This window comes from Myotis daubentonii, chromosome 10, assembly GCF_963259705.1.
Source record: "Myotis daubentonii chromosome 10, mMyoDau2.1, whole genome shotgun sequence".
NCBI lineage: Eukaryota > Metazoa > Chordata > Mammalia > Chiroptera > Vespertilionidae > Myotis > Myotis daubentonii.
The window spans coordinates 27184952-27212075 of NC_081849.1; the positions used below are offsets into that span (position 1 = coordinate 27184952).

The 27124-nt window shown below is 40.5% G+C and overlaps 1 protein-coding gene across 1 annotated transcript in view; it reads left to right on the top strand.

Annotated features, from left to right (window-relative positions):
• Positions 1-27124, top strand: part of EXOC4 (exocyst complex component 4) — a 753652-nt gene that overhangs the window by 603819 nt on the left and 122709 nt on the right. The window contains exon 13 of the mRNA XM_059711814.1: positions 12979-13134. Coding sequence (XP_059567797.1) covers positions 12979-13134 — 156 coding nt within the window. The remainder of the gene's footprint in view (positions 1-12978; positions 13135-27124) is intronic.

Below are 27124 nucleotides of genomic sequence, written 5' to 3' on the forward strand. Positions count from 1 at the left end.
GGTGGGAGCTGGTGAAGGTGAGTGAACGGGGAGTACCAGGTGCTTTAGGGACAGCCTCTGAGCTTTGTATGAGATGGATCGGACAGCAAGTGTGTGGAGGCAGAAGAGGGGCAGTGAGTGCTCGAATCAGAGGAGAGGCCGGGTAGGAACAGAGTTCAAGAATCATTAAGGAAGTAAATTTGTGGGACATGGCCACTGCTTGGCTGGAGGGGGTAGGAAGTGATGTAAGAAGAAATAGTTGAAATTAGCCTATTTTTTTTTTTATGCTGTATTTGTAGGGATTTTTTTTTACCTCAAATTCAAGATCTCACATTTACCCATTAAATTTAATGTTACTGTTAGCTCATCATTTTAATCTATTGAGATATTTTTGAATTCTCATTCTGTCATCAGAAAAATCTTAGCTATGCTTCCAAATTTCATGTCAATCTTGATTTTATAAGCAATCTTCTGGTTTCTTCATATATCATTTTTAAAAATGTTCAATAGGACAGGGCTAAATTAAGAATTTGGGGCCATATCTCTGGAGACTTCCTTTGAGATCTACATCCACATATCACTCAGTACTCCAGGAGCTCATGGGTAGCTCAGAAGGAGGCTCTGGAGCCTAAATTTGAATACCAGCTTTTCTACTTTTTAGTTCTATGACCTTGAGCAAATTACTCAGCCTCTCTGTGCCTTAATTTTCTCATCTGCCAAAAGGAGTTAATAGCTCTTCCTTCATGGGGTAGTTTTCAAAATGTCAATCTTTTAGAGCTGTTTTCAACAAAATATTAAGTTCCCCCCAAATGATTAGCTGCTATTTTGATAATGACTACCATCGATGACAGTACTGCCCTACATTTTATTATCTGCCCTATAAGAGAGGTTAGAGTTCTTGCTGGTCATCTCCAAGTCCCAATCCTTTTACTGTAGCTAATCTTCCCTCCTGTCTCCCCAAGATGGGCAGGTATAAGCTAGCAATGGTGTTTGAGCAGGAACCCTCCCATCCCTTCACTTTGGGACCCACTGCTCCCTGTCCTGCCAGACCTATGTTAAGAACTCTCATCTTGGACAGCCTACAAATTACCCTTGGATATAAGGTTTCTTGACCTTGAGCCATATATACAATTTATTCATTCAAGTCAATGAAATTACCCGTTTAGGAAAGGAAAAAAGTCATGTGACTCACTCATTGTGAGGTCTTCCTGGCACCAACTGAGTGCCACTTCCTCCTTGTTTACACACTATGCTTAATAGTCTGCTCTAGAATTTTGCCTATAATTCTAAACTCTCCCAATTTCTGTAATTTACCTTCTTCTATGAACATGATGGGCTTTTTTGTCATTTTGTGTGCTATTTTATTTAGGAGAAAGATTGAGTGTTTGTATTTGAAGAAAACTGCTTAGAGAAAAGGGGAAATTATTGATGTAGGAGACAAAGGGTGAATTGTAGAACTAATGCTTTGGCGATGGGTAGGGTGGGATGTAGTGAGTAGGGTGGATGTAGTGAGTCAGTCCAGCGATTGGCTTGAGGCAGGAACATGGGTGGTGTTGTTCACCATGGTATTTCCTTCTTACAGGAATTGAGATAATTCTCTGTCATTTCTATATCAACATTTGGTCCATACAGTGCAACTGTATCTCTAGTATATACTCCTTCCAGGATCGTGGCCATGGCTTTTGGTTCTTGATATATTGTGGCCATCAAGAGTCTGTTGAGTCCTTCCCCTGGGAGGCTAGTATGACACTTTGGTGACCTTCTTGGCCAGATTGTCTGGAATGGTGCCACTAAGAGACCATCCCATATATAGGGTAATGTATGCAGTGATCTCCCACAGTTGCTGAATTACAGCCTAGGATGAATTATCTCGGGGCTGGGAAAAGTAATTCTGTGAAGCTTTGAGGGGAATAGAATATTATGTATATGGTTGTTATACAACTGTGTGCACACACATATGCGCACAGCCTGTTGTCTCTTCCGTAATCAGGTTTTCACACCAGTGGGAAAGTGTTTTCTTACCGTATGAGTCTGAAGACGCAGTGTCCTTACTTCCTGTCCCCATGCATTGCCCTCCCCCGGATTGGCACCTGCTGAGGAGTAATTAGGGCAGTCCTAATTTGGACAGCCAAATCCTGATTACAGTGAGAGGAAAAACAGGAAATGTTCTAGTTTGGCTGCCAGCAAATGACTGACTTAAATAGCAAGCCATATACAATTCAAATGATTCAAAATGATATAACACTGGGAAGGAGGAAGGGAGCTGGGAACATTGCAGTCGGATTCTTTCGGAGCAGATAACTCTTACAGAAATGATCAAATCCATAAGCTTACAATGCCCTCTGCTGAGAGCTGGCTGGTTTTCCAAGTTCACCAAGTTTACTATAAGAACCTGGGCATCCACTGGTGTTTACAGGTTGGAGAGGTCAGAAACAGCTCACCTTTCCATGAGCACCTCACCCTGGAGAGAAAGCCTGTATATGTAATGATACCATGCTACATGCTCTGGAGAAAGAGAGGTTTCCTAAAGGGAATGAGGACCCCCAAGTCTTTCCCTTAATTAGCCACACCCCTTGGGGCTTAAGGAACACTCATCTGGGAGTTGTCTTCTGCGCTGTTAGCATCAGGCAGCTGGTCCATTAGTCAACCTGTCCCAAGCTGAGCGCTTCGCCCCCTTTGCTGCCCGTTGTCCTGAGGCACAGCCCGCAGCTTGTGTCTCAAAATAGTCATTTAAAAATTGAAAGTCACAATTTTTTGAAGTTTCTGTCTGTTCCAACTTAGCATTTGTTCATTCGTCAAAATTTTGTTTGGCCTTTCTGCACTGCGTCCGGCCTGGTGGAGGATACACATAAAGCATCTTCTAATCTTAGAGGCTTGACTGATAGAAGACACAGCACGTTCCCAGGTTCTGTTAGGGAAAGGTCCATCCTCAGGGCCCGCCTTTTACCACTTCTTCACGGAGGCCCGAGGGCGCAAAGCTAACAGTAGCTGATGGCAGAACCCAGGTGTGGTGCGGGCCTGCACGCCTTGTTGGCCCTCAGTCTGCTTGTTGAATGAATGAGGAAATTCCTGGCAGACTGAGTAGGATGAGCAGGCAGTGGGGTAGCATGTCTATCGTGATGGCTGGGGAGAAGGCCAGGAAATCCAAATGCCTGGGGTTGGCAGTGTGGTTGGGTAGGAAGGTGAAGAAAAGGGAGCTTTGAAAACTTCCCATATTCCTAAAGGAGGGCATCATAGGTTTGCTGAGAAAGACGACCTCCTCCCTGTGGTGTGTGAAGGTGGTGGCCTCATCGTACTGTAGCAGAGACTAGACACCAGGGCTGTGATGGCTTGTGAAGTCCTTCGGGTTTCCTGTGTAGCCACAGGCCAGGTCCTGCAGGAGTAAGAGCTTAGCTTGATTGCCTTGCGACCTTTGCCAGCAAACTAACTTTGAACTTCAAAAGAGCCGAGGGCACATGCCAGGGAAACCTGCCACCCGCTCCATGCCAGGTGCCTTCCAGTTTGCCTCTGTTTTCCAGGAGCCATCTCCAGAGTTATCAGACGTTCCCTAAGTTGGGATTATTGAGTAGAAACACATACCACCATAAGGCTCTCCGATGAACGTTGAGCGTGATATAAAAGATAACTTGATGTTTCTCTGCTCTTTTCCTGTTTATTCTGCTCCGCCTTACCTTAAGGGATATTTTGGTTTTGAATTTGCGTTTATTTTGTCCTGTTTTGTTTTCATCAGCAGCATAGTGCCGGCTCTTATTTTGTTTCTCTCTCGTTGTCATTACGACTATGTTGCTGGACACTGCGCTGCATTGAGCCTGCTGCAGGTCATCATTCCCACCCGAAAATCCGCACCAGCAGCTTCATTTGGACCAGCTTTGCCCAGGGTTCATTTGTCTAGCTTGGCTCCTACTTTTTGAAGTGTCTGAAAGTAAACATCATGCCCTGGAAACAGTTGAATCCAATTAGCCCCACCTGCCCCTGGTTGTTTACCTAATGAAAGACTCGGCACCCCAGCTGTGTCCGGGGACCAGGCACACACTTGCACGTCCCAACTGTTCCAGAGAGGAAGCAGTGCGCATCAGCCAGTCGGCACCAACAGATGTTTTCCGAATGAAATTTACTCGGCTGTGTCTGGAGGGTGGACCCTCTCATGGCAGCCTTATCACCTGTTCCAAGAGGTATGCCTATTTTCCTCTTCCTCCTGGGAGGAGGTACAAATAGTTACACAGATGGCTCTGTCTGTGGCCCATTGAGCTGTGAATTAATTAGTAGATTATGGTTCTGGTAGTGGTAATTAACCCTACTCTTCTTGTGGAATAATTGTTAGAGATTTAGCTCTACTTTTTTGAAGCTATTTGGATATGTCCCGGAATTTTGTAGCCCACACAATCTAGTTTAGCACAAAATTATAAATCAATAAATGCAATTGGTCAAGATGGAAACTTGCCATTTGAATGAAAAATTTCCTTTAGGGTAATTGTATGTTGCTAATCAATGCCAGTATTTTAAATTGGAATATTGGGAATTGCATTTGAAATTGATGTTCATTCCAGTATGAATTAGTAATATATTGTTGAGGGCACTATATAGGTAGCATGTTAGTTAATTTGGATTACATTTTTTAATAAGACAGGATCAATGAATATTACTGAAGGCAGCAATAAAGTACTTGAATTATTGAATTCTTCCAAAGTCTTCCAAAAAATATGTAAATAATGTGAGTGCTTTTAACATAGTTCCCAATAAGCTAATTTTTTCATCCCAGCTAGTGATAAAGTGAAAAATTCCAAGTCCCCAAAATATGCAATACCATGTCACACCTATAGACCCAAACAGTTTACTGACTCCCAGGGCTGAAGTGGGCCAGAAAAGATGGGCTCAAAGATTTAGAGGCTGGAAAACTGAGTTAGGTTTGGGCTTCTAATTCTGTGCAACAGAATTTGACCTCTAGTGTGGGTTTAAGAGGAAGTGAGCCACCCAACCAAAGTTCTTTCTAGATATACACTGAAATTTAAATTTCATGTAATTTTCTTCTTTTGATTTTTTTAAAAAAATTTTAGAATATCAACACCATTTATAGCTTACAGGATATACAAAGTCAGTTGATGGGGCAGATTTGACTGACAGGCCATTGTTTGCCTAGCCCATCTTATGGAGCAAAGTTCTAATGGTGAAGTTGTAGGTGGTAAGTATAAAAGGAGGGTTTTTTGTTCTATTGCTTTCCAAAGGGAGAGATTACTGAAGGCTGCTGACACAATCAACAAATTCTTCACAGAGAAAGTGAGACTTGGAGGAGACTCTCCAATAATCGCCACGTGAAAATAAGTGGTAGAAGGGAAGGCTTGTCAACAATCACTCATTGGCTCATTTGTTTTTTGAGTCAGGATTGTTTTATGTTGGATTTTTTTTTTTTTTGCGGGAGGGCGGTACACCTGTATTCATTAGTCTGATTTGTATTGAATTCAGGGAGGTATGGTGAGAGCCAGGCAGAGCCATCTGTGATTTGGTCAAATGCCAGTGGCTTGCTAGCTCACCCGAGTCATTTAGTGCAGAGAAGGGCTAAAGGAAAACCACAAAATTGGTTTTAGTTTAATGTGTTATCTAGACTCCTAAAACTGAAGAGGGCTATTTTTATCTCCAGTTCGGTTCTTATACACTTTCCCAATACCAGGTATTGTGCTAAGTGCCACAGGCACAAAATCTAGTAAGAAATCAACTCTATCCTCAGAGAACTCACCATTTGGTATGGGATCACAAATTGTGAAGAAGTGTAATAGGACCAGTGAGAGTGGAGGTTCTGTGTAAGGGAGTGGTGCTCACCCTTGACTTTACATTGGAATCACCTGGGAAATCTTTACAAATTCTGATGCCTAGGTCCCATCCTCTGAGAGTCTCATTTACTTGGTCTTGGGTGTGGCCCAGATGATCCCAATGTGCAGTCACCATAGAAAGCCTCTGGTATAGGTGATGAGGCTCAAAGGAGAGGACTCAGCTGTCCTAAGGGAAGAGCCAAGGCAATCCTGATCAGCAGAGGCAAGTAAGGAAGATGAAGAGAAGCTCTCTGGGCAGAGATAATACACAGAAGCAGGAAATAGTATATCGCATTCAAAAAACTTTACAATACTCGTCATGGGTAGGGTATTCAGCCAGCACAGGTTGGGCCAGGGTTTGTCTGGGGTAGTGAACAGGGACAGAGCAGAGAATAGTAGCAGGAGATGAAGCTGAAAAGGTAGGTGTTCATGGCTTGCTAAGTGTGACTTGGTCTTAGAATTAGGAGTCAGTGAAGAATTCTAAGGAGGATAAGATGATTGTATTTGAACAATTTTAGAGAAATGACTCTTGCGACTAGTGCTGTAAGTTGAACTGATGGTCTTGAAGCTCGAGGCAAGACACCCAGTTACAAGGTCACTGCCAAGTCCCAGTGAGAAATGATGAGGGTCTAAATATCGGTTATGACCGAACCCGGTCAGGAAATGGCAGATTCATAAGATTCTAAGGAGGTGGACTGGCAGGATATGGTAACTATGGATGGCAGGATGGATGGATGAACTGTTGACAAGAACAGGTATATTAGATGTTTAGTGGGAGAGAAAGAGGTGGATAATATTTATTTGAAATGCTGGTAGAACTTACAAGTGAAGTTTTCCTGTAAGCCTTTGGATATACAGGTCTGAGACTTAGAAGACAGGGCAGTAGTTGATTTAAGACAGAATTTTGACTTCAGCCAAAAGTGTGATGTAGATAGATTTAGGAAGCTCTGTTCCTACTGCCAGCTCATAGAAAGTCCAGATAAAAATATGTACCTTACAAATTTTTTTCTAATATGTATCCACATTCAAAGGAAGAAGAAATTCTCCAGGTTGTCTGAGTCTCTTAGAGCTGCTATAACAAAATACCAAAGACTGGGTGGCTTATAAACTACAGAAATTTATTTCTCACAGTTCTGGATGCTGGAAGTACAAGATCATAGTACTGTGAGGACCCTCTTCCAGTCACAGGCTTCTCACTGCATCCTCAAATGATGGAATGGTCTGGGATTTTTTAGGAGGGCACTAATCCCACTCAGGAGGGCACCACCCTTGTGACCCAATCACTTATCTAAGGCCCCACCTCCTAACACTGTCACATTAGTGTTAGGATTCCAAGATGTTACATTTACTTCAGGTCATATCAGAGATCAAGAACCAAAAGGGGCTGACATTTTAACACCTGCATGCCAAGCAGTTTTATCTGTGCAGAAGTTATAGAGGGACGTTCATTCATAAAAGGAGCCAGGAGAACTCTGGGCTTGGGAATGAGCCACCCACCTAGGAGTAGAAAAGGTGGCCATGAAAAGAAATCAGAATTCCATTTCTGTGACACATGCAAATTACACTATTCATGTGGGGAGAGAAACTTATAAAGTAAAAAAAAAAAAAAAAAAAAAAAAAAAAAAAACCTTAAAAAATTATTTTGAACTAGTGAAACCCATAGGATCCAGAAGAGACTAATGCAAACCACCTAATAGTAACATCTCCAAAACTCAGGGCACATGTGGGATTCTTGCAGGAGGCAAGTGCCACTGAGGCAGAGCTTGCAGAACAAACTAGCAGAGCACATGAGAAGGGAAGGAAAATGCACCAAACAGGACATTTGACATCCAAAGACATACACAATATAGCGCCAAGTGAAAGGAGCTTTAAAATTGCTGCTTTTAAATATTTAAAGAGGCGGAGGAAGAGAATCCATAATACAAAAACAGGGCATTTTTGAGTGGATTTATGAAAGAGCTAAATAGAAAATATGGAAATGAAAAATATGTTCATTGAAAAATTATCAAAACCAATGAATGGGTTAAATAAAAGAGCACATCCTAGAGAGTTCATGAATTTAAAAAAAGGAGGTGATAAAGTGAAGCTCACTCAAGTGATGAGTATCTGTGTAGGAGGGAGAGGAGCTTCACTGGAGAGAAAGGCTGGATCACCGAAGAGATTCATTCATTCATTCATTCATTCACTCACTCTTTGAAAAAATAACCTAGAGGGCCTGGCTGAGTGGCTTGGCTGGAGCGACATCCCACACACTAAAAGGTTTTGGGTTTAATGCAGGTTCAATTCCGAGTCAGTGCACATATCTTGGTTCAGGGTTCAAACCCCAGTTCGGGCGCATACAGGAATCAACCGATTGATGCTTCTCTCTCTCTCTTTCTCCCTCTCTTTCTTTCTCTCTCTCTTTCCTACCCTCCCTCTCTCTCACAAATCTATAAACATTTCCTCAGGTGAGAATTAATAATAATAACAGAGGGTTGGGGAATATGTAGGTACTAAAGGCCCAATGCACAAAATTAGTGCAAGAGTAGGCCTTCCTGGGGAGAACCAAGATGGCAGCATAAAGTATACACTTGTACATGCTGCCCCCCACAGCCACACCAAAACTATAACTAAAAGACAAAATGGCTATCATCCAGAACCATGGGAAAGCTGGCTGAGTGGAAGTTCTACAACTAAAAGGAAAGAAAAAAGCGCATTGAGACTGGATAGGAGGTGCAGAGGCACCAAGAGCAGAGGTATGGAGGTGAGCGAAACGGGCTGGCAACTGGGTGCACTGTTTTTTTTTCAATTGGAAGGGAGATACAAGCTCCCGACTGCTCTGAACTCGTTTCCACCGAGACTCTGGGGACCCAGACTCCTACAGGGAGAAACTGGATTGTCTGGCATTTGGTCGGAAAGCGAGGATGGCTTTCTCGCAGAGCTGCTTGCAGGGATCATTGCTACTGTGGGGGTGCGGGACTCAGGGACGCGGAGATGCAGAAACAGCTGACTGACAGCCATCGCTTTTTGCTCCACCTTGGTGATTCCCTGAGACCCCGCCCCACCCAATTTACAACCCCACCAAAGCTGTGTGCAGCGGCTTTTGCATATGAATCGCTTGTCCTTTTGCAGCCTAACCTAACAAACTGCAGCTGGGTCAGAGAGCTCCAAAACTTCCAAACCCCAAACGAAGAGGAGAAATCTGCAGATCTCACTGTAGCTCCTGCTGGGTGGACTCATGCAGTGGCTGACTTTGCACCTCCTTGGAGATCCAGGAGCCAGTGTACCCAGTGGTCAGATGCCAGATTTCAACATCCATAAGTGACACACTCAAGAGGCAGACTCAGTGAGCACCAAAGCCCCACTGAAGCAAGTCCTGCCCCATAAGGGTGTCTCCAGCACAGCAGTTCTTTCACTATAGACAAGAGGGTCCTCGCAGTCAATTGCCCTGGAGGTCATTCCTCCCAGGGATACCAACAGCAATCAAGGCTTAACTACAACAAGACTGTGCACCCAGCCCACAAAGGTGTGCACCAAGAGTGTCCACCTCAGGTGATTGGGGAGGCTGAGCCACTGGGCCCAATAGGACACCTACCACACAAAGCCACTCTATCAATACAGGGAAGCAGCCAAAATGCGGAGACAGAGAAACATGTCACAAATGAAAGAAATGGAGGAAAGCAAACTACTGGATATAGAGTTCAAAACCACAGTTATAAGGTTACTCAAGAATCTTCTACAAACTTCCGAGAAACTTAGTGAGACCGCTGAGGAACTTAGTAAGACCTTTAAGGATCTTAATGAGAATGCCAAAAAAAATGGAAAGGGACCAGTCAGAAATTAAGCATACACTGACTGAAATAAAGAATAATATACAGAGATCCAACAGCAGACTAGAGGATCCCAAGAATCAAGTCAATGATTTGAAATACGAGGAAGCAAAAAACACCCATTCAGAAAAGCAAAAAGAAAAAAGGCTCCAAAAATATGAAGATAGTGTAAGAAGTCTTTGGGACAACTTCAAATGTACCAACATTCAAATTATGGGGATGCCAGAAGAAGAGAGAGAGCAAGATATTGGAAACCTATTAGAAGAAATAATGACAGAAAACTTCCCCTACCTGATGAAAGAAATAGACTTACAAGTCCAGGAAACAAAGAGAACCCCAAATAAGAAGAATCCAAAGAGGACCACACCAAGACACATCATAATTTAAAATGCCAAGGGCAAAAGAAAAAGAGAGAATCTTAAACGCAGCAAGAGAAAAACAGTTAGTTACCTACAAGGGAGCACCCATACGACTGTCAGCTGATTTCTCAACAGAAACCATGCAGGCCAGAAGGGAGTGGCAAGAAATATTCAAAGTGATGAATAGCAAGAACCTACAACCAAGATTACTCTACCCAGCAAAGCTATCATGTAGAATTGAAGGTCAGATAAAGAGCTTCACAGACAAGAAAAAGCTAAAGGAGTCCATCACCACCAAACCAGGATTATATGAAATGCTGAAGGGTATTCTTTAAGAAGAGGAAGAAGAAGAAAAAGGTAAAGATAAAAATTATGAACAACAAAGTGACAACAAATACATATCAACAAGTGAATCTAAAAATTTTTTTTTATTGCTTAAAGTATTACAAAGGGTATTACATATGTGTCCGTCCATTTTTCCCCCCCGCCCTAGACAGTCCCCTAGCCTCCCCTATCCCCCGGTGTCTTATGTCCATTGGTTATGCTTATATGCATGCATACAAGTCCTTTGGTTGATCTCTTACCCTCCTACCTCCTGCACCCCCACCCTCCCCGGCCTTCCCGCTGCAGTTTGACAATCTGTTTGAGGCAGCTCTGCCTCTGTATTATTGTTCAAAAGTTTATAATGGTCTCTATTACCCATGAATGAGTGAGATCATGTGGTATTTTTCCTTCATTGACTGGCTTATTTCACTTAGCATAATGCTCTCCAGTTCCATCCATGCCGTTGCAAATGGTAAGAGTTCCTTCCTTTTTAGAGCAGCATAGTATTCCATCGTGTAGATGTACCACAGTTTTCTAATCCATTCATCTACTGATGGGCACTTAGGCTGTTTCCAGATCTTAGCTATGGTGAATTGTGCTGCTATGAACATAGGGGTGCATATATCCTTTCTGATTGGTGTTTCTGGTTTCTTGGGATATGTGAATCTAAAATTAAGTCAATAAAAAAATCTGATGAACAGAATAAACTGGTGAATATTATAGAAGCAGGGGCATAAAAAGGGAGTGGACTGACAGTTCTTGGGGGGATGAGGGTGTGAGGAGTGCAGGAAGAGATTGGACAAAAATCTTAGCACCTATGGATGAGGACAGTAGCAGAGGGTAAGGGGTGGGGTGGGAACCTAGTGGAGGAGAGCTATGGGGGGAAAAAAGAGGAACATCTGTAATAATCTGAACAATAAAGATTTATTTAAAAAAAAAAAAAGTAGGCCTTTCTTCCCCCGGCTGCTGGCACCAGTTTCCCTCTGGCACTCGGGATCTGGGCTTCCCTCACTTCCCTCACAGCCCCGGCTTCATCAGGAAGGACGTCCAGAAGGATGTCTGGTCTAATTAGCATATTACTCTTTTATTATTATAGATAGTATTCTCCTCTTATCTGTGGGGGATACGTTTCAAGATCCCCAGTAGATTTCTGAAAGTGGATATAGTGCTGAACCCACTATGTACTGTTTTTTCCTATATATGCATACCTATGATAAAGTTTAATTTATTAATTAGGCACAGTAAGAGATTAACAATAAGTAATCATACAATAGAACAGTGTGGTGATACTATCAGTACTTTTTGTATTTTCAGTCCAGACCTCTTCCTGCATCTGTGGAACCATCCTCACTTTTAGTGAATGGCTCGGGGTCATGGTTTCCGGGACCCTGGCTGATGGCTCTCAGTCAAGACACTTTTTCCATTCATTTCTCCCACTAACACATTTGATGACTTTTCAGTTTTAACTGAGTATTTATTATATACTGTTGTGGCCGTGTCTTTTGCAGTTTCAGGCGAGACAGCAAAACTGGCATGAATTTTTCTTCATAATTTTATGGGTAGAACCTTCCTTCTTACCAGAAATCTTAGCAACCTCGGCATGCAGTTTTTTTCTTCCTAAATTGAGAACTTCCTTTTCACTTCAAGGGAGTACTTTATGGCTTGTCTTTGGCATGTCTGAATTGCCAACATCACTTCTGTGCTTCGAGCCCTTATTAAGTAAAATAAGTGTTCCTTGAACAGAGGCACTGTGATGCCATGGCCGTTAATCTGATAATAAGATGGCTGCTAAGTGACTAATGGGTGGGGGGTGTACGGTATGGAAACGCAGGACAGAGGGTGGAGTCACATCCTGGGTGGGGGTCCACGGGATTTCATTACATTTCTCAGAACTTATCAATTATTTATTTCTGGAATTTTTCTTTTAATAGTTTCAGAACACTGTTGATCCTGGGTAACTGAAACCTAAACCACAGAAAGCTAAACCATGGTTAAGAAGGGACTAGATATAAGGAAAAGGAGGGGATAATTGTGTGTGTGGGGGGGGGGGAATGATCCTCAAAAGCCTAGGTAGAGAGATTACTGGGGGTGAATGAGAATGAAACAGATTTGCATGTACTTCTGTGGGGGATCAGAGGTGGAGTGTTTGAAAGTATGTACTTAGGTCCCCTCCTCTGTCACATAGGAAGACTGGGGCGGGGGGAGGAAGCAATGAGGAGATAAAGGGTACAGGCTTAGAAAATAGTCATTGAGGGAAATGGGAGAGGAAGTCGATCAGAGACAGGTAAGAAGAATGCCTAAGAGCATGGCGGTCCATCTGGCCTGGCGTACCATAAATGTGAGGTGATGCCACTCCTTAAGATTGCACCCAGTCCCCCAAGTATAAAAAGTGTAAAAGTTAGGCTGTGGGATTAGTCCATAAATATTTCAGAAATTATGCAAGAATATAGGGGAGAAACGGGGATTGAAGGTAACTGTGAGTAATTTGAGAGTATGTTTTTGTACCACTAACTATACTACTGTTAGAAAACTTTCGCTTAGGGTGAGAAGTATTAATGGTGTCACTGCCCCCAACCCAGGTAATGGATTATGTTAGTAAGAGAGAGGGGTGAGGCATTTTTTCTGTGTAGCAGAGGTCGATGACAAGTGCCAGCCAGATATGAAGCAATGTGCTGACGTGTCCCTTTTCTGCCTTGTGTTTAGGGGCATCGTCCAGTCAGAAGAAAAACTTGTCATCAGTGCATCTTGGGCAAAAGATGATGATATCAGCAGACTCTTGAAATCTCTACCCAACTGGATCAATATGGCTCAGCCCAAACAGCTGAGGCCAAAGAGAGAAGATGAAGAAGATTTCATAAGGTAAAAGGTCTATTTTCTAAGTTGTACTGAGCATGAGGAGGAAAAATATCTGTTTAGCTAATTCTTTCTTGTGTGAAATTTTGGCCAATTTTAAATATCAAGTAGCAATTAACCAAACTTAGTCAAGTCTGTTTTCATCCTACTACACCTCACTTCCCATGCAACTATGCCTTTTGCTCAAAACATTAGAAGGCAGTGAGCGACATGAGTCAAATTTGGAGCATTACTAAATCGAGTTAAAATATATTTCAATTTGTAGGTCCTTCTCCCCGCTTAGAGGACAAATAGTGTATGTATTCATTCACTTATTCAGCAAAGCTGTATTCACCTTATTAAGCACCACACCTGGAAATATGATGGACAGTTGATAAGAAAAGTTCCTGCCCATACAGCACATATTACAGTTGTTCTTAGCATGTTCTTCCACCTCAGAGAACCGTTAGTGAAACTTTCTGGAGATACAAATGTGCTCCCCACGTCTGTTCATATACATTGTATTTTCTCTGATTGCTTTCTGATTATTTTGACAAAAGTAATGTCTCTCCTTCAACTTTATCACTCAGTGTTTACCTAAGTTCAATTTAAATTTTTTACTTAGAGCCTAATTTGATGAAGCTACTCATTTTCACAGGCGGGGTTTGCCACAGTGAAACATCCCACCTAGTTTGTAAAGTAGAGGGGAAAGTAATACGTTCTCACATGAAAATTAATTTTATTCCTATTGTCTTTTGCCTATCCAGGTGAATAAAGAAATAGTTCAAATAAAAATAAAATAAAAGCACTTTAAAGAAGCAAAGACCAAAAAAGGAATAAAAGAAGGAATGGCCAGTACCTTACTTTCATTTTATCATAAGACTGCCGTGACCTCTTCTCTTTCTCAGAATGTAGTTCAAAACTATAGATAAATAGGTCTTTATAGCTCACAACATTAACCACATTCATATTCTGTAGTGCCATATTTTACCATCATTTTATTATGAAAATATGCTAAAGGGCCATTTAAAACTTTCTCAAATCATGATACTCAAAATTCACTAGTAATTTAACCTAAAGCCTTCCTATCTATACTTTTCTTTCTCATTATTCAAATTATCTCAGAGAAACCTGTTAACTAGTTACTTTGATATAAGAAAACTATGAACAGTCTTTAGTTTAGGAGGAACAATTTTAGGTTCATAAAAAATTTTATCGAAAATCATGGACTTCCCATATATCCCCTCACTCATCCTCCAAGTTTCTCTATTTTTAACATCAGTGCGGTACAGTTGTTAACATAGATATATTGTTATTGACTAAAGTTTATAGTTTACATTAAGGTCCACTCTTTTTGTTATACATTCTATGGGTTTTGACAAATGTATAATGAATGTATCTACCATTCAAAATAATAGTTTTACTGCCCTAAAAATTCTCCATTGCTCCTCCTATTCATTCCTGCTTTCCACTCCCCAAACCCTGGTTAATCACTGATTTTTTTTTTTTTTACCATCTTCATCATTTTGTCTTTTCCAGAATGTCATATATTTATAATCATATAGTATGTAGCCTTGTCAGGTTGGCTTATTTTGCTTAGCAATATGCACTAAAGTTTTCTTCATGTCTTTTTGTAGCTTGATAACTCTTTGTTTTGAAATTTCTGAATAATATTTCGTTGTATGGACATGCTATAGTTTGTTCATCCATTCACCTATTGATAACATTCATGTGCAGGTTTTTGTGAGAGTGTAAATTTTCAATTCATTTGAGTAAATACTAAGGAATGCAATGCTAAATCATATGGTAAGAGTATGTTTAGTTTCACAAAAAACTGCCAAACTATCTTCAAAGTGGCTGTACCATTTTGCATTTCCACCAGCAATGAATGAGAGTTCCTTTTGCTCCACATCCTCAATAGCATTTGGTGTTTTGAATTTGGTATCCTATAATAAAAGGCTAATATGGAAATGCAAAAGGACGCATGCCCAGCTGAGGGACCACTCCGAGTGCACGAATTTTGTGCACCCAGCCTCTAGTATTCTAATAATTGTGTTGTGGTATCTCATTTTTTAAATTTTTGTAATGACACATGTTGAGATATCTGTTTAGATTTTTTGCCCATTTTTAATTGGGTTGTGTGTTTTATTATTTTTGAGTTTTAAGAGTTCTTTGTGTATTTTAGATACCAGTCCTTTATTGATATGTGTTTTGCAGAGATTTTCCCTCAGTCTGTACCTTGTCTTTAATTCCCTTCACAATGTCTTATGTAGAGCAGAAGTCTTTAATTTTAATTGAATTCAAATGTATTGATTTTTTATTTTATGGATTGTGCTTTTTCTCCTTATGATTTTAATTGAGCATTTTGTAGGATTCCATTTTTTTTCTTCCCTGTTAGCATATAAATTATACTTATTTTTTTACTGTTTTTAGTGGTGGTCCTAGAGTTTTCAAGATACATTTAAACTAATCCGAGTCCACTTTCAAATAACACATTCCCACTGCGTGGGGAATGCCTTCTTCCCATTCCTTATTTCTCTGCTCTCATTCACTTCATTTCTCCATAAGCTACAGTCACTGCACATAATGTTATTATTTTGAACAAACTGTTACCTGTTGATCAATTAAGAATAAGAGAAATAGCCGGTATCTTTTCCTTTAGGTTTTTCTTCTCTTGTGCTCTTCCTTTCTTAATGTACGTCCAAGTTTCTAACCTATATCATTTTCCTTTTCCCTGAAGTTCTTTTAACATTTCTTATAAGACAGGTCTCCTGGTGACAAATGCTCTCAATTTTTGTCTGTCAGAGACAGACTTTATCTTTCCGTCACTCTTGAAGAATAATTTCACTGAGTATAGCATTCATTGGATGGTGATTCTTTTCTCTTAATACTTTAAATATTTCACTTCACTCTTCTTGTTTCCGTAATTTTTGAAGAGAGGTCTACTGTAATTTTTTTTCTTGTTCTTCTATAGGTAAGGTGATTTTTTTCCTTTGAATTCCTTGAGGGTTTTTGTCCTTGTTTTAATTTTGTGCCACTTGAATAGTTTATGCCTGGATGTGTGTATATTGGAATTTTCATGCCTGGTGTTCTCTGAGCTTCCTGGGTCTATGGTTTGGTGTATGTCACTGGTCTGGGAAAATTCATAGTTATTATTGCTGCAATATTTCTTCTGCATATTGTTTCTTTTATTCTCCTTCTGTTATTTCCATTACACATACATTACACCATTTGTAACTTTTTCACAGTTCTTGAATAGTCTGTACTGTCTTTTCTCTCTTTTTTTCTCTTTGGATTGCGTATTTGGAAATTTCTATTGACAATTATTCAAGCTCACTGATTCTTTCCTTGGTCATGCCCAGTCTATTGGTCAGCAAAGAGAAGACATTCTTCATTTTTTTATGGTATGTTTGTCAACATTTCCTTTCGATTCTTTCTTAGAGTTTCCATTTATCTGCTTAAATTACCTAAGGTTAACTTTTTCTTGAATATGTATAACATATGTGCACATGTCAAAGGCATAGCTTGGTACATTTTCACCCTTTTTATTGTGTAACCAGTACCTAGATCAAGAAACAGAATGATAGTGAAAAGGATCCTTTTCGTGTTTCCTTTTATGACTGGCTCCGTTTGCTTCACATTATGTTGGTGAGATTAATCCATGTTATGTTGTATTAGTTTTTATCACTCTATAGTCTATATAGTATTCCATTGTGTGAATGCATCACAGTTTTTTGGTTTTATTATTTGTTTGTGTAGGTATGTATATGTGTATATTCATTTATTCTATTGCTTATGGGCACCCGGGTAGTTTCTAGTTTGGAACTATTTTTGCATAGTGCAGCCATGAATATTCTATGTCTTTTGGTAACCCCATTTATAAGTGTTTCTATTGTTTATTTATAGGAGTAGAATTGCTGGGTCATAGGCTATGCATATGTTCAATTTTAGTAACACTTCCAAACCACCTTCCAGAGTGATGGTAAGAGTTTGCATAGCAGTATATGAGAGTTTGGTTGCTCCATATCTCATCTATACTTGATATTTTCCATCTGTTAAAATTTAGCCTTATAGTAGGTTTGTAGAGGTCTTTTATGTTGGTTTAATATGCATTTCTCTCATGACTAAGGAAGTTGAGCACCTTTTAATGTATTTTTCTGTATTTACTGGCCATTTGAATATCCTTTTTTGCAACATATTTGTTACTCGTTTTAAATTAGGTTGTCTTTTCTGTACTGGTTTGTAGGAATTCTTTATATATCTGGATATAACTTTTTATGATAGATATCATCTCCCACTTTATAAGTTGTATTTTTACTTTCTCTCTCTTTTTTTTAATATATTTGTATTAATTTCAGAGAGGAAGGGAGAGGGAGAGAGAGAGAGAAACATCAATGATGAGAGAGAATCATTGATCAGCTGCATCCTGTATGCCCCCTGCATATGCCCTGACTGGAATCGAACCGTGGCCTCCTGGCTCTACGCTCAACCACTAAGCCACACCGGCCAGGCCCATTTTTACTCTCTTAATGGTGTCTTTTAATAAACAGACTTTAACATTTTTAATAAGTCAAATGTATTATTTTTTAATGGATAGGAAATTTTGTATTCTATTTAGAAATCCAGGCTTATACCAAAGTCACAGAGGTGTTTTTTCTAACACCTTTAAATGCTGAATATATTTTCCCCAGCATCTGAAGTAAATTGAAAACTTAAATTTTTATTTCCTATGCCTGTTCTCTACACAGAAAGAATGCTCCTAAGTAATATCCGTAATTTAAATCACATGGTGATAATAACAGAGCGTAACCTCATAATGTTTTTCTATCAAGAGTGGTAAAGCGTGACTGAGACATGGGTGGATTGGAGCCCCACGTAAGAATAACTAACCTGATCTTAGGACGAGGTCAGCCACAGGCTCTACTCTCTCTCAGTCTCACCACTGTGCTTTCCTGCTGCCAGAGCTTTAAGACGTCTGGATAAGCACATTCCCACTCCTTCCCTTTAATCATCTCGCTCCCTTCATGGTTGTGTTAGGGGCACCTTCTCAAAGATAAAGTGTGTGTTCCTCAACTTTTCAGGTTACTTTAAATCAAACTAGGTCTTTTTTCTGCCGTTCCTTGGCTTATTCTAACGTCACACCTTAATCACATGTTGTGCTTGCAAGGAGATGTTCGTCAGCTTCATTAGGTCTCTTCAGCAGCTTGGACCTGGGGAGGAGTTTCCAGCCCTTCCCAGGAAAGAGTGCGCTGATCTGAAGGTCTAACCTTCGTGTGCCACCTCCCGCTTCCGGTTTAGGAGGGTTAGCAGTGAGTTCCAGCTTTCTTTACTCTTGTCTTGCCCACTTAATTGTATCACTTTCCAGCTTAGATTTAAAGGAAGAACAAATTATACTTTTATAAATTTTTGGTTAGTTATACATGAAGTGAAGTGTATAACTCAATGAATTATTATGTGTGATCACACCATGTAACCACTTCCCAGATCAAAATATCGAGCTTTTCCAGGGCCCCAGAGGCCTGGCCTGAAGGTACCCATTGTTCTGGCATTTATCACCGAGTTTAGTTTTCACTGTCCTCAAATTCCATATAAATTGAATTATAGTATCTGGTTTATTGTGCTGGACCTTATGTCTGAGAGCTCTGTCTACATTTTTGCAATTAGACATGATTTGAAAACAAATTATATTTGCTTTAAGGGAAAAAAAATAATATGATAGGCCTATTTGTTTTGTGTGTGATTGATTCTTTCTTCTTGATCTGCCATGTTCTCTATCCTAAGGAGAAGTTGAGGAAAGGTAAGTGGTAGAGAACAGAGCCTTCCAACTTGGCAGCGCTGACAGAGCCTTTATCTCCCACATTAGAGTACCATAGAGCATGGCGTGAGCCACAAGGCTGAGAAGTCACACTCTCCTCCTGTAATTAGCTCTTAGAGCTCAGAGAGCTATTTAGCAGATGGATGAATATAGAATCCAGTGCCCTTCACATTGAATAAAGGTGATGTTCCCTTCATTACTAAACAAGGCCTTTTTCTATTCTTATTTTTTAACTAAAAAAATAAAATGTATTATTTCTGGGCTTAACTTTGAATGGGGAGGTGGCGGGAATAGATCAAGCCAGGGCTTTAATAGAAAAAAGAAAAATAGCAAATATCCTTTTGTTCCCAACAAGCTGAAAGCAGGCTTTCTAGCCATTGTCTTTGCACCTGTCATATATATATGAATATATTATCCTTTTGAGATCAATAACTATCCACTGATAAAAGCAGCCCTACTTTCTGGAGATGTAATTAACAGAAGGGGTAAGGTGTTGAGGGAAGTAAAGGGGAAGATTAAGGGTTGTCTAGGAGTTGGGGTGGGGGGGAACATGTGTATTAGAAAGACTGTCCTAAAAGTCTTTTAGCGCCATTTCACTCAGGGCCCCAGAATATCAAAGAATAAGAATCATTTCTCTAGAGCCAGGGTTGAAAATCCTTAAGTGGACAGATGTAATTGGCAGAACCAGGGCCAGAGCTTTCTGGTGATAAAAGTGAAAAAATACAGCTGTGAGTACGCAAAACACAGAGTTTATTCTTGTATTATTATTTATGAATTATTATATTGTTTTCCCATATGAACAACTGTAAACCTACTTTTGCCCACTCTTGTTTGTAAATTCTACAAATTAGTCTTGAACTCTAGCATGTGGAAAGATGAATAATTGATTACGTTTCTGGAAAGACTGTACAATTTATTTCAGCTGTTACAGCGATCAGAGTCAGCTCGCGCCTGGCACTGGGCAGCAGCATTATGGGTATTCACGTGCTGTTATTTCCATGCAAGAGATGAGGAAACTGAGGAGCAGAGAAATTACATGATTTTCCCAAATTCACAGAGCCACGAAGTAATGCCGCTAGTTGAGCCCAGGTGGTCTGGCTCCCAGAGCTACCACACTGTCGTCAGCAGTGATAAGGGCATTTCTGGCCGGAGATCACCTCTGGCCCCAGTTCTTGTCTTGCTTGTAGGATTAAATTCAAACAAGAGACAACAAATAACAGCAAAAGCAGGTGAGGAAGGCATTACGCTCAGAGAGGACCTGAGTGGGCAGCTCAGCTGGCTGGCACTGAACCCAGTACCCTGCTTGGGTGGGGTCTGGGATATGTAATCTCCCCTTCCCTTATTTCTTTAATGAGGCTTCTTCAGCTAGGTGTTATGCCCCTGGGAGACCACATCCCGGAGGGCTCTGAATCTTCTCTGCTCACATAGGGACTTACCACTGCCAGTGTCTATTTTCAGTTTGTCACGTCTCACACTGATTTCCTCCAGCCCACCTGCCTCTCCCAGCCTCTCCCAGCTCATATCCGTCTATCTGCCTCCTCTAACACTTTGAACAACCAGCCTAAAAATGGATCAGGAATTTGTATTTTTGCACATTTGAGTTATTCCTCATTTTCTTTTTTTTAATATATTTTTTCTTGATTTCAGAGGTGAAAGGAGAGGGAAAGAGAGAGAGAGACATCAATGATGAGAGAGAATCATTGATTGGCTGCCTCCTGCACATCCCCTACTGGGGACGGAGCCCACAACCTAGGCATGTGCCTTGCCCGGGAATCAAACTGTGACCACCTGGTTCATACATAGGTCGATGTTCAACCACTGAGCAACACCAACCAGACTATTCCTTCATTTTTAATCATCATCATCATCTTGGCTGATATGCTAATCACTTTCTACTGATGTCACAAACATTTTATCATGTAGGTGCTTTACTATAGATTGCGTGTGTTATCATTAGTACTCACTGTATTATATTTCATGTATTACATTGTTTTGAGTTCTTCCTTTCAATAATAGGTTGGTAACAGAATATCCAGCTATTGGGGGAGGGGAGGCTGGTACTTTAAAACTGATTATCTTAGCTTTCATCTGAGCTTTATGCTTGTCCAGTCAAAGAAAAGAAAATAATCATTATTGAAAAGATAAACAATATAATACCAAGGGAAAGAAAATATCAAAATGATATAAAATTATGTGGGTTTCAGATAGTGTGATGCAGTCCTGAGTAGGGAAGAGACTGAGGGACAAGTCAGACTAAAAGCAGAAAGCAGATTTGCACTCACCTTCCTCTTTGGAGCCCCAACGTTCATCAGAGATCCTCAATAAATGCTGAACCAAGGAAGCTGAATACAAACAAGTAGGAAGGATCTCTCACTCTTCAAATGAAAAGAACATGTAAAGAATTGGTGAGCCGCTTGCCTTAGTGGGAAGGAAATGTCTTCAGTGGCTCCCTACGCTTTATGTCTGGTAACATGTTCCTTTTAGAAGCTCACAGCCTGACTTCCGATCCTCAGAGTTTTTTGTTTTGTTTTGCCTTTGGTAGGTCTTTATACCTCTAGTTTCTACATCCAGCCCAAACCCAGATTAGACAAGTAAATGAAGCAGAAATCTAGTGGGCCTAGGGATGTATTTGGATGGAAACATGGTCTGAATGAAGTAGAGTATAAATTTTCAGAAAAATTTCACTTGGAAATGTAAAAGGTTCTCAAAAGCAACAGCCATGAAGTGTTTCCAGATAACTGTAGCTGTCGGAGAATCTTTACATATATTTGAAGAAACAAGTGAAAACTCTGGTGCAGGAAAATAAACACTTTCGTTTGCTGGGACAAAATGTTTACTGGAATGGAGGCATTTATTTCACTATCTCTGCATGTTTAAGATCACTTTCCTTTTAATTCTAAAAGGAAAGATGACTCAGAAAGCATGAATGTATTAAATAAGTACAAGGGTATAGAATGCCTTGCTAAAATGCTCTTTTCCCTCAATTAAATAAGATGAAGGTCATGGATAGATGGAGGACATTGCCCAGCAAGGGAGGGTGAGAAGCAGACTTAAATCTCAAGATTAAACAGAAAAGACAGGTAATTAACTGGAGACTCAGCTACAAACATATCAATTAATGTTCAAGAAGATTAAATTAGGCACTTTATTATTATATCAAAATGATATGACTTACTAGCATGATTGGCAGTAAATGAAAAAAAGAACTTAAAATCTCTCCTATACAGTTATCTGAGGATTATAATTATCTAATAGTATCATTTAAACATCACTATAGAATGTTTAAAACATTTTATTTTTGTTTAATTTTAGATCATGCAATTATTTAATTTTTCACATAGGTGTACATTTAATAACATTCTTAATAAAGGGGGAAAATTAATCCCTCTAATTTAATCCCGCTCAGCCCTTCAGAAAGTGGCTGATAGTGACGTACCATGCCACTGTGGAGGGAAAAACACCTGTCATCTAGCCTGGGCCAGGGCAGGGTGAGGTGTGCCTGAGACAAGGCGAGCAGTGCGAGTCCAGTTGTACAGAAGGGCCTCCTTCCTCGTCTGTCTTCTGTCTCCCCCTGTCCATCTCCTCACTGATGGCTGATCCCCTTCCATCTCCTCACTGATGGCTGCTCCCCTGTCCATCTCCTCACTGATGGCTGCCCCCTGTCCATCTCCTCACTGATGGCTGCTCCCCTGTCCATCTCCTCACTGATGGCTGCCCCCTGCCACAGGCTCACACTCCCTGCCAGGCCCGGGAGGACACTTGCCCTTTCACTGTCTTTATTTCCCTGTTAAACGCTTTCAGGTCCCCAGGCCACCGTGCCCTTTCCTACAAACTGCTGTCTTTGCTCTGCCCATCCCTCTTCCTAGAATGCTCTCTGCTCACCCCACGCCCACCTCCTGCACCTGCCCAGTTCCTCTTTCAGGATTCAGCTCAGACATCAACTCTTCCAGCATCTTCTCCCCGAAACCCCACTTCCTCCTGGGGTGGAGCCCACAGTCTTGGGGGGAGTAAGACAAGTCAGCATTTTAGTGTGGTGAGTGCTCCTGCTAGAGGTAAAGATATGTGTACATATATTATTAAAAACCAGTGAAAAAATAAAAACTGTAATATAACTACATTAGGAAGGGGAAGGGGGCAATTTGGGGATGGAAAAGGGGGACATAGCTAATTAATTCTTCATCCGTCCATTGAGCAGCCTGTCAGAATAAAATATCTAAAAGTAATATATCAACAAGTAGCTGTTTCCACAGATTATGTAACGAGGTACGTATAACAACTGGAAGAATTAAGAACAATTTTTTAAGTTGTAGGTGCTTCTTTGGGGGCACAGGACTAAGGATGAGGAGAGCTGGGGCAGGGGCTCACTGCTCATTATAGGTTATTTAACCACGAGTGATTGCTGCTGAGATTTTAAATTCATACTTGCTTAAAAAAATTCCACACATTCTCAAACCCAGGGACTGTTCACTGCCAGTTAGACAATTCTCTACAAATACACTGTCATTCTGTTTTTCCCCTGGGGGAAAGTCTTAATCTTAAACCATCTTCACTTTCTGCCGATTTTATGCAAAGCCTTTCCCCTTCTCTGTGGACTCTCACTGCCCCAGTGGCCCCCATGTCTGTCTTTGTCTTTCTCCCAAGTCCCCAAGACCCCCTCCACCCCCTCACTCTCTTCCCTCTCTGTTCCCCCAGGGCTTCCTTGAAGACCTGGCACTTAGTTGCAAAGTTTGGGCTTCCTGCCTTTGCTTGAGATCAATTGTTTAGTGTCCATGCTCTGACTAGATTTAGATTCTTCAAAAGGGAATTGTATGGCAATTTGAGAAATACCCAGAATGGTCAATAAACCAGACTCCTCCAACGAGAAAGGTCAATGCTATATACATTTTTACTTTTAAACCTGTAATCCTTCTTGGTAGTTGAAAAACCAAAGTATATATTCAATTCATGATAAGCAATTATTGGTTATTTTATTCCTACATATTGATACTCTGTATTGAATCTTAAGAAATGTTCTTCTTAGAAAACTGTTGCTATTTGAATAAATTCATAATTTATAGTGGCTTCTGGCAGAAAAACTGCATAGGCCTGGAAGCCTCAGCACCTACAGGGCAAACCTTGTCCCTTTATTGTTTGAATCCACTGTTGCTTGGTGGCTTAGCTGAAGAAAGATGTGTTTGCATTCAAGCTAACAGAGCATTTCAATGCAACCTTCTTCCAAGTTGTGTCTATGTTGGAACTCGGGGCAGGTGCCATCGGCCTTCAAATCTATGGCTTCACAGTTAGCTCTTTGCTTGTTGTTACGTCTTATCAATTTACATGGAATTTTTCACTATCTTTACCCACTGATACATCAGTGTACTCATCTACTCGGCACCCAAAAAAAGGGGTAGAGTGTGGAGAAAACCCCGAGACTGAGTCCGGGTTTCTGCTCCATCTGCCCCTAATTTTCAGTGTGACTTTAGTCAGGTCCCTCGCTCCTCTGCACCTTTGTCCCTTATCTATGAATGACAGCTTTTGATTCTGCAACTTACAGGCTGTTTTTAGAGTGTATGTGTGTGTGTGTTAGCTAGCATATTAGGTCATATTTAATATCTACTAAAGTTGCGCTTTTATGTTGTGGATTTATGCTTTAGATTACGTTGGGGCCTTTTGTTTAGTCAGTATACCCAGTGCATTCTTTCCACTTTGAGGAATGTTTAATAGTGATCCCACTTCTAGGATTATATCCTAAGAAACTAGAAACACCAATCAGAAAGGATATATGCACCCCTATGTTCATAGCAGCACAATTTACAATAGCTAAGATTTGGAAACAGCCTAAGTGCCCATCAGCAGATGAGTGGACTAGAAAACTGTGGTACATCTACATAACAGAATACTATGCTGCTATAAAAAGGAAGGAATTCTTACCATTTGCAACAGCATGGATGGAACTGGTGAGCATTATGCTAAGCGAAATAAGCCAGTCAGAGAAAGATAAATACCACATGATCTCACTCATTTATGGAATATAATGAACAACATAAACTGATGAACAAAAACAGATCCAGAGACAGAGAACCATCCATCAGACTGTCAAACCTCAGAGGGAAGGTAGGGGAAGGTGGGTGTAAAGGGGAGAGATCAACCAAAGAACTTGTATGCATGCATATAAGCCTAACCAATGGACACAGACACCAGGGGGGTGAGGGCATGATTTGGGGGGGGGGGGGGGGGCGGGGGGATGGGGGGGTAAGGCACATATGTAATACCTTAATCAATAAAGAAAAAATCAATGGGGAGAAAAGAATAAATGGATTAAGGCATATAAAAATAATTTTACTATTTTTAGCTGCTTCTTGGGGTTCTAGTTTTAGTATGTTTACATTTATGGTATATTTTCTGTAACCATCATTTTTTTTGATATCTCAGAATCACAACCTTCCATTTTAAAGCTGTTTTTATAAGAAAATTTGATCAATTCTTTGATGATTGTTATTTTCTTGAAAAACATTGTCCTAAGAGCAGAAGGTGCCTATAAAGGCTTTGCAAACAAGTTCCTCCATCAAATCAGGATTCAACACTGATAGCAAAAGTATAGGGCAAATGGTCAGAGTATTAAGTTGTATTATTGCTCTAGAATTTTGGTATCAAATGCCAGGTGTAGTGTGTCACACATGTTCAATAAATACTTATATGCCGAAACCGGTTTGGCTCAGTGGATAGAGCGTCGGCCTGCGAACTGAAATGCCCCAGGTTCGATTCCGGTCAAGGGCATGTACCTGGGTTGCGGGCACATCCCCAGTAGGAGATGTGCAAGAGGCAGCTAATCGATGTTTCTCTCTCATCGATGTTTCTAACTCTCTCTCTCTCTCCCTTCCTCTCTGTAAAAAATCAATAAAATATATTTAAAAAAAATACTGATTGAATGCAGGCATTACTCAATATACAAGTAATGGGCTTAAATAAAGGAATGGGTAGAAGGAATCTCAGGGTTTGGGTATGTCTTAGTCTGCTCTGGCTGCCATAACAAAGTACTGTATACTGAGTGGCCCAAACAACAGGAATTTATTTCTCTCAGTCCTAAAGACTGGGAAGTCCGAGATCAAGGTGCAGGCCCATTCAGTTCCTTGCGTGCAGAGGCCTGTTTTTCTTGCTGTGTCCTGATAGGTCAGAGAGAAAAAGAGCTCTGCCTCTTCTTGTAAGAGTATATACCCCATCATAAGGGTACCCCCTTCCTGAACTAACTACCTCTCAGAGATCCCATCTCTAAATACCATCATTTTCGGGTGTAGGGCCTCCAAATACGAATTTGGGAAAGAATACATTTCAGCCCATAGCAAAGTGCAAATACTTAACTGTTTACCTAAAATCTGAGCTGTAATTTTACATTAGCAATTAGAAATCAGTCAGAAATAAAAAGGCTGACAGTTTAATGCAGCGATGGCGAACCTTTTGAGCTCGGCATGTCAGCATTTTGAAAAACCCTAACTTAACTCTGGTGCCGTGTCACATATAGAAATTTTTTGATATTTGCAACCAGAGTAAAACAAAGACTTATATTTTTGATATTTATTTTATATATTTAAATGCCATTTAACAAAGAAAAATCAACCAAAAAAATGAGTTCGCGTGTCACCTCTGACACACGTGTCATAGGTTTGCCATCACTGGTTTAATGTATAGGATGTATAGTTAGTAACACAGGTGAAAGAACAGAAGTTATGCTGCAGAGGAAGAAAAATGCTAACTCTAATTATAGAGAAAATGTGAAGAATTTCTTGTCATGTGACTTGCACAGCTCTAAGTTTCGCTAATTCTCATTAGGTCTCCTAATCCACAAAGTCTCATCAACTCCCTCTATTTTTTCACAACATGGAATCCTTTGGTGAGGAGGCCAGGCCAGTTACCATGTAGAGATGTGAGTTTATCTCACAGTTTCTTCGTGATTATGTCCAAGTTGCACATTTCTGTTGGGAACACTACATGGGTGACATTCTGTGCCTCCCACGGTACCGCTTCCATCAAGTCTGCCTGGGCTGCTACTGACTATTGCATTAAGGTGGTGACTGTCAGACTCTCCTGTAGACAGGTGCATTTATGTCCCTTTATGATTAATCTGAGTTGCTAACTTGAGACTATGTGATTATCCACTTCTCTAACAGCCTCTCCACCAGTAATTTTATCATCCATTGATGAACTTTGAAACATTTATTAGCTGAC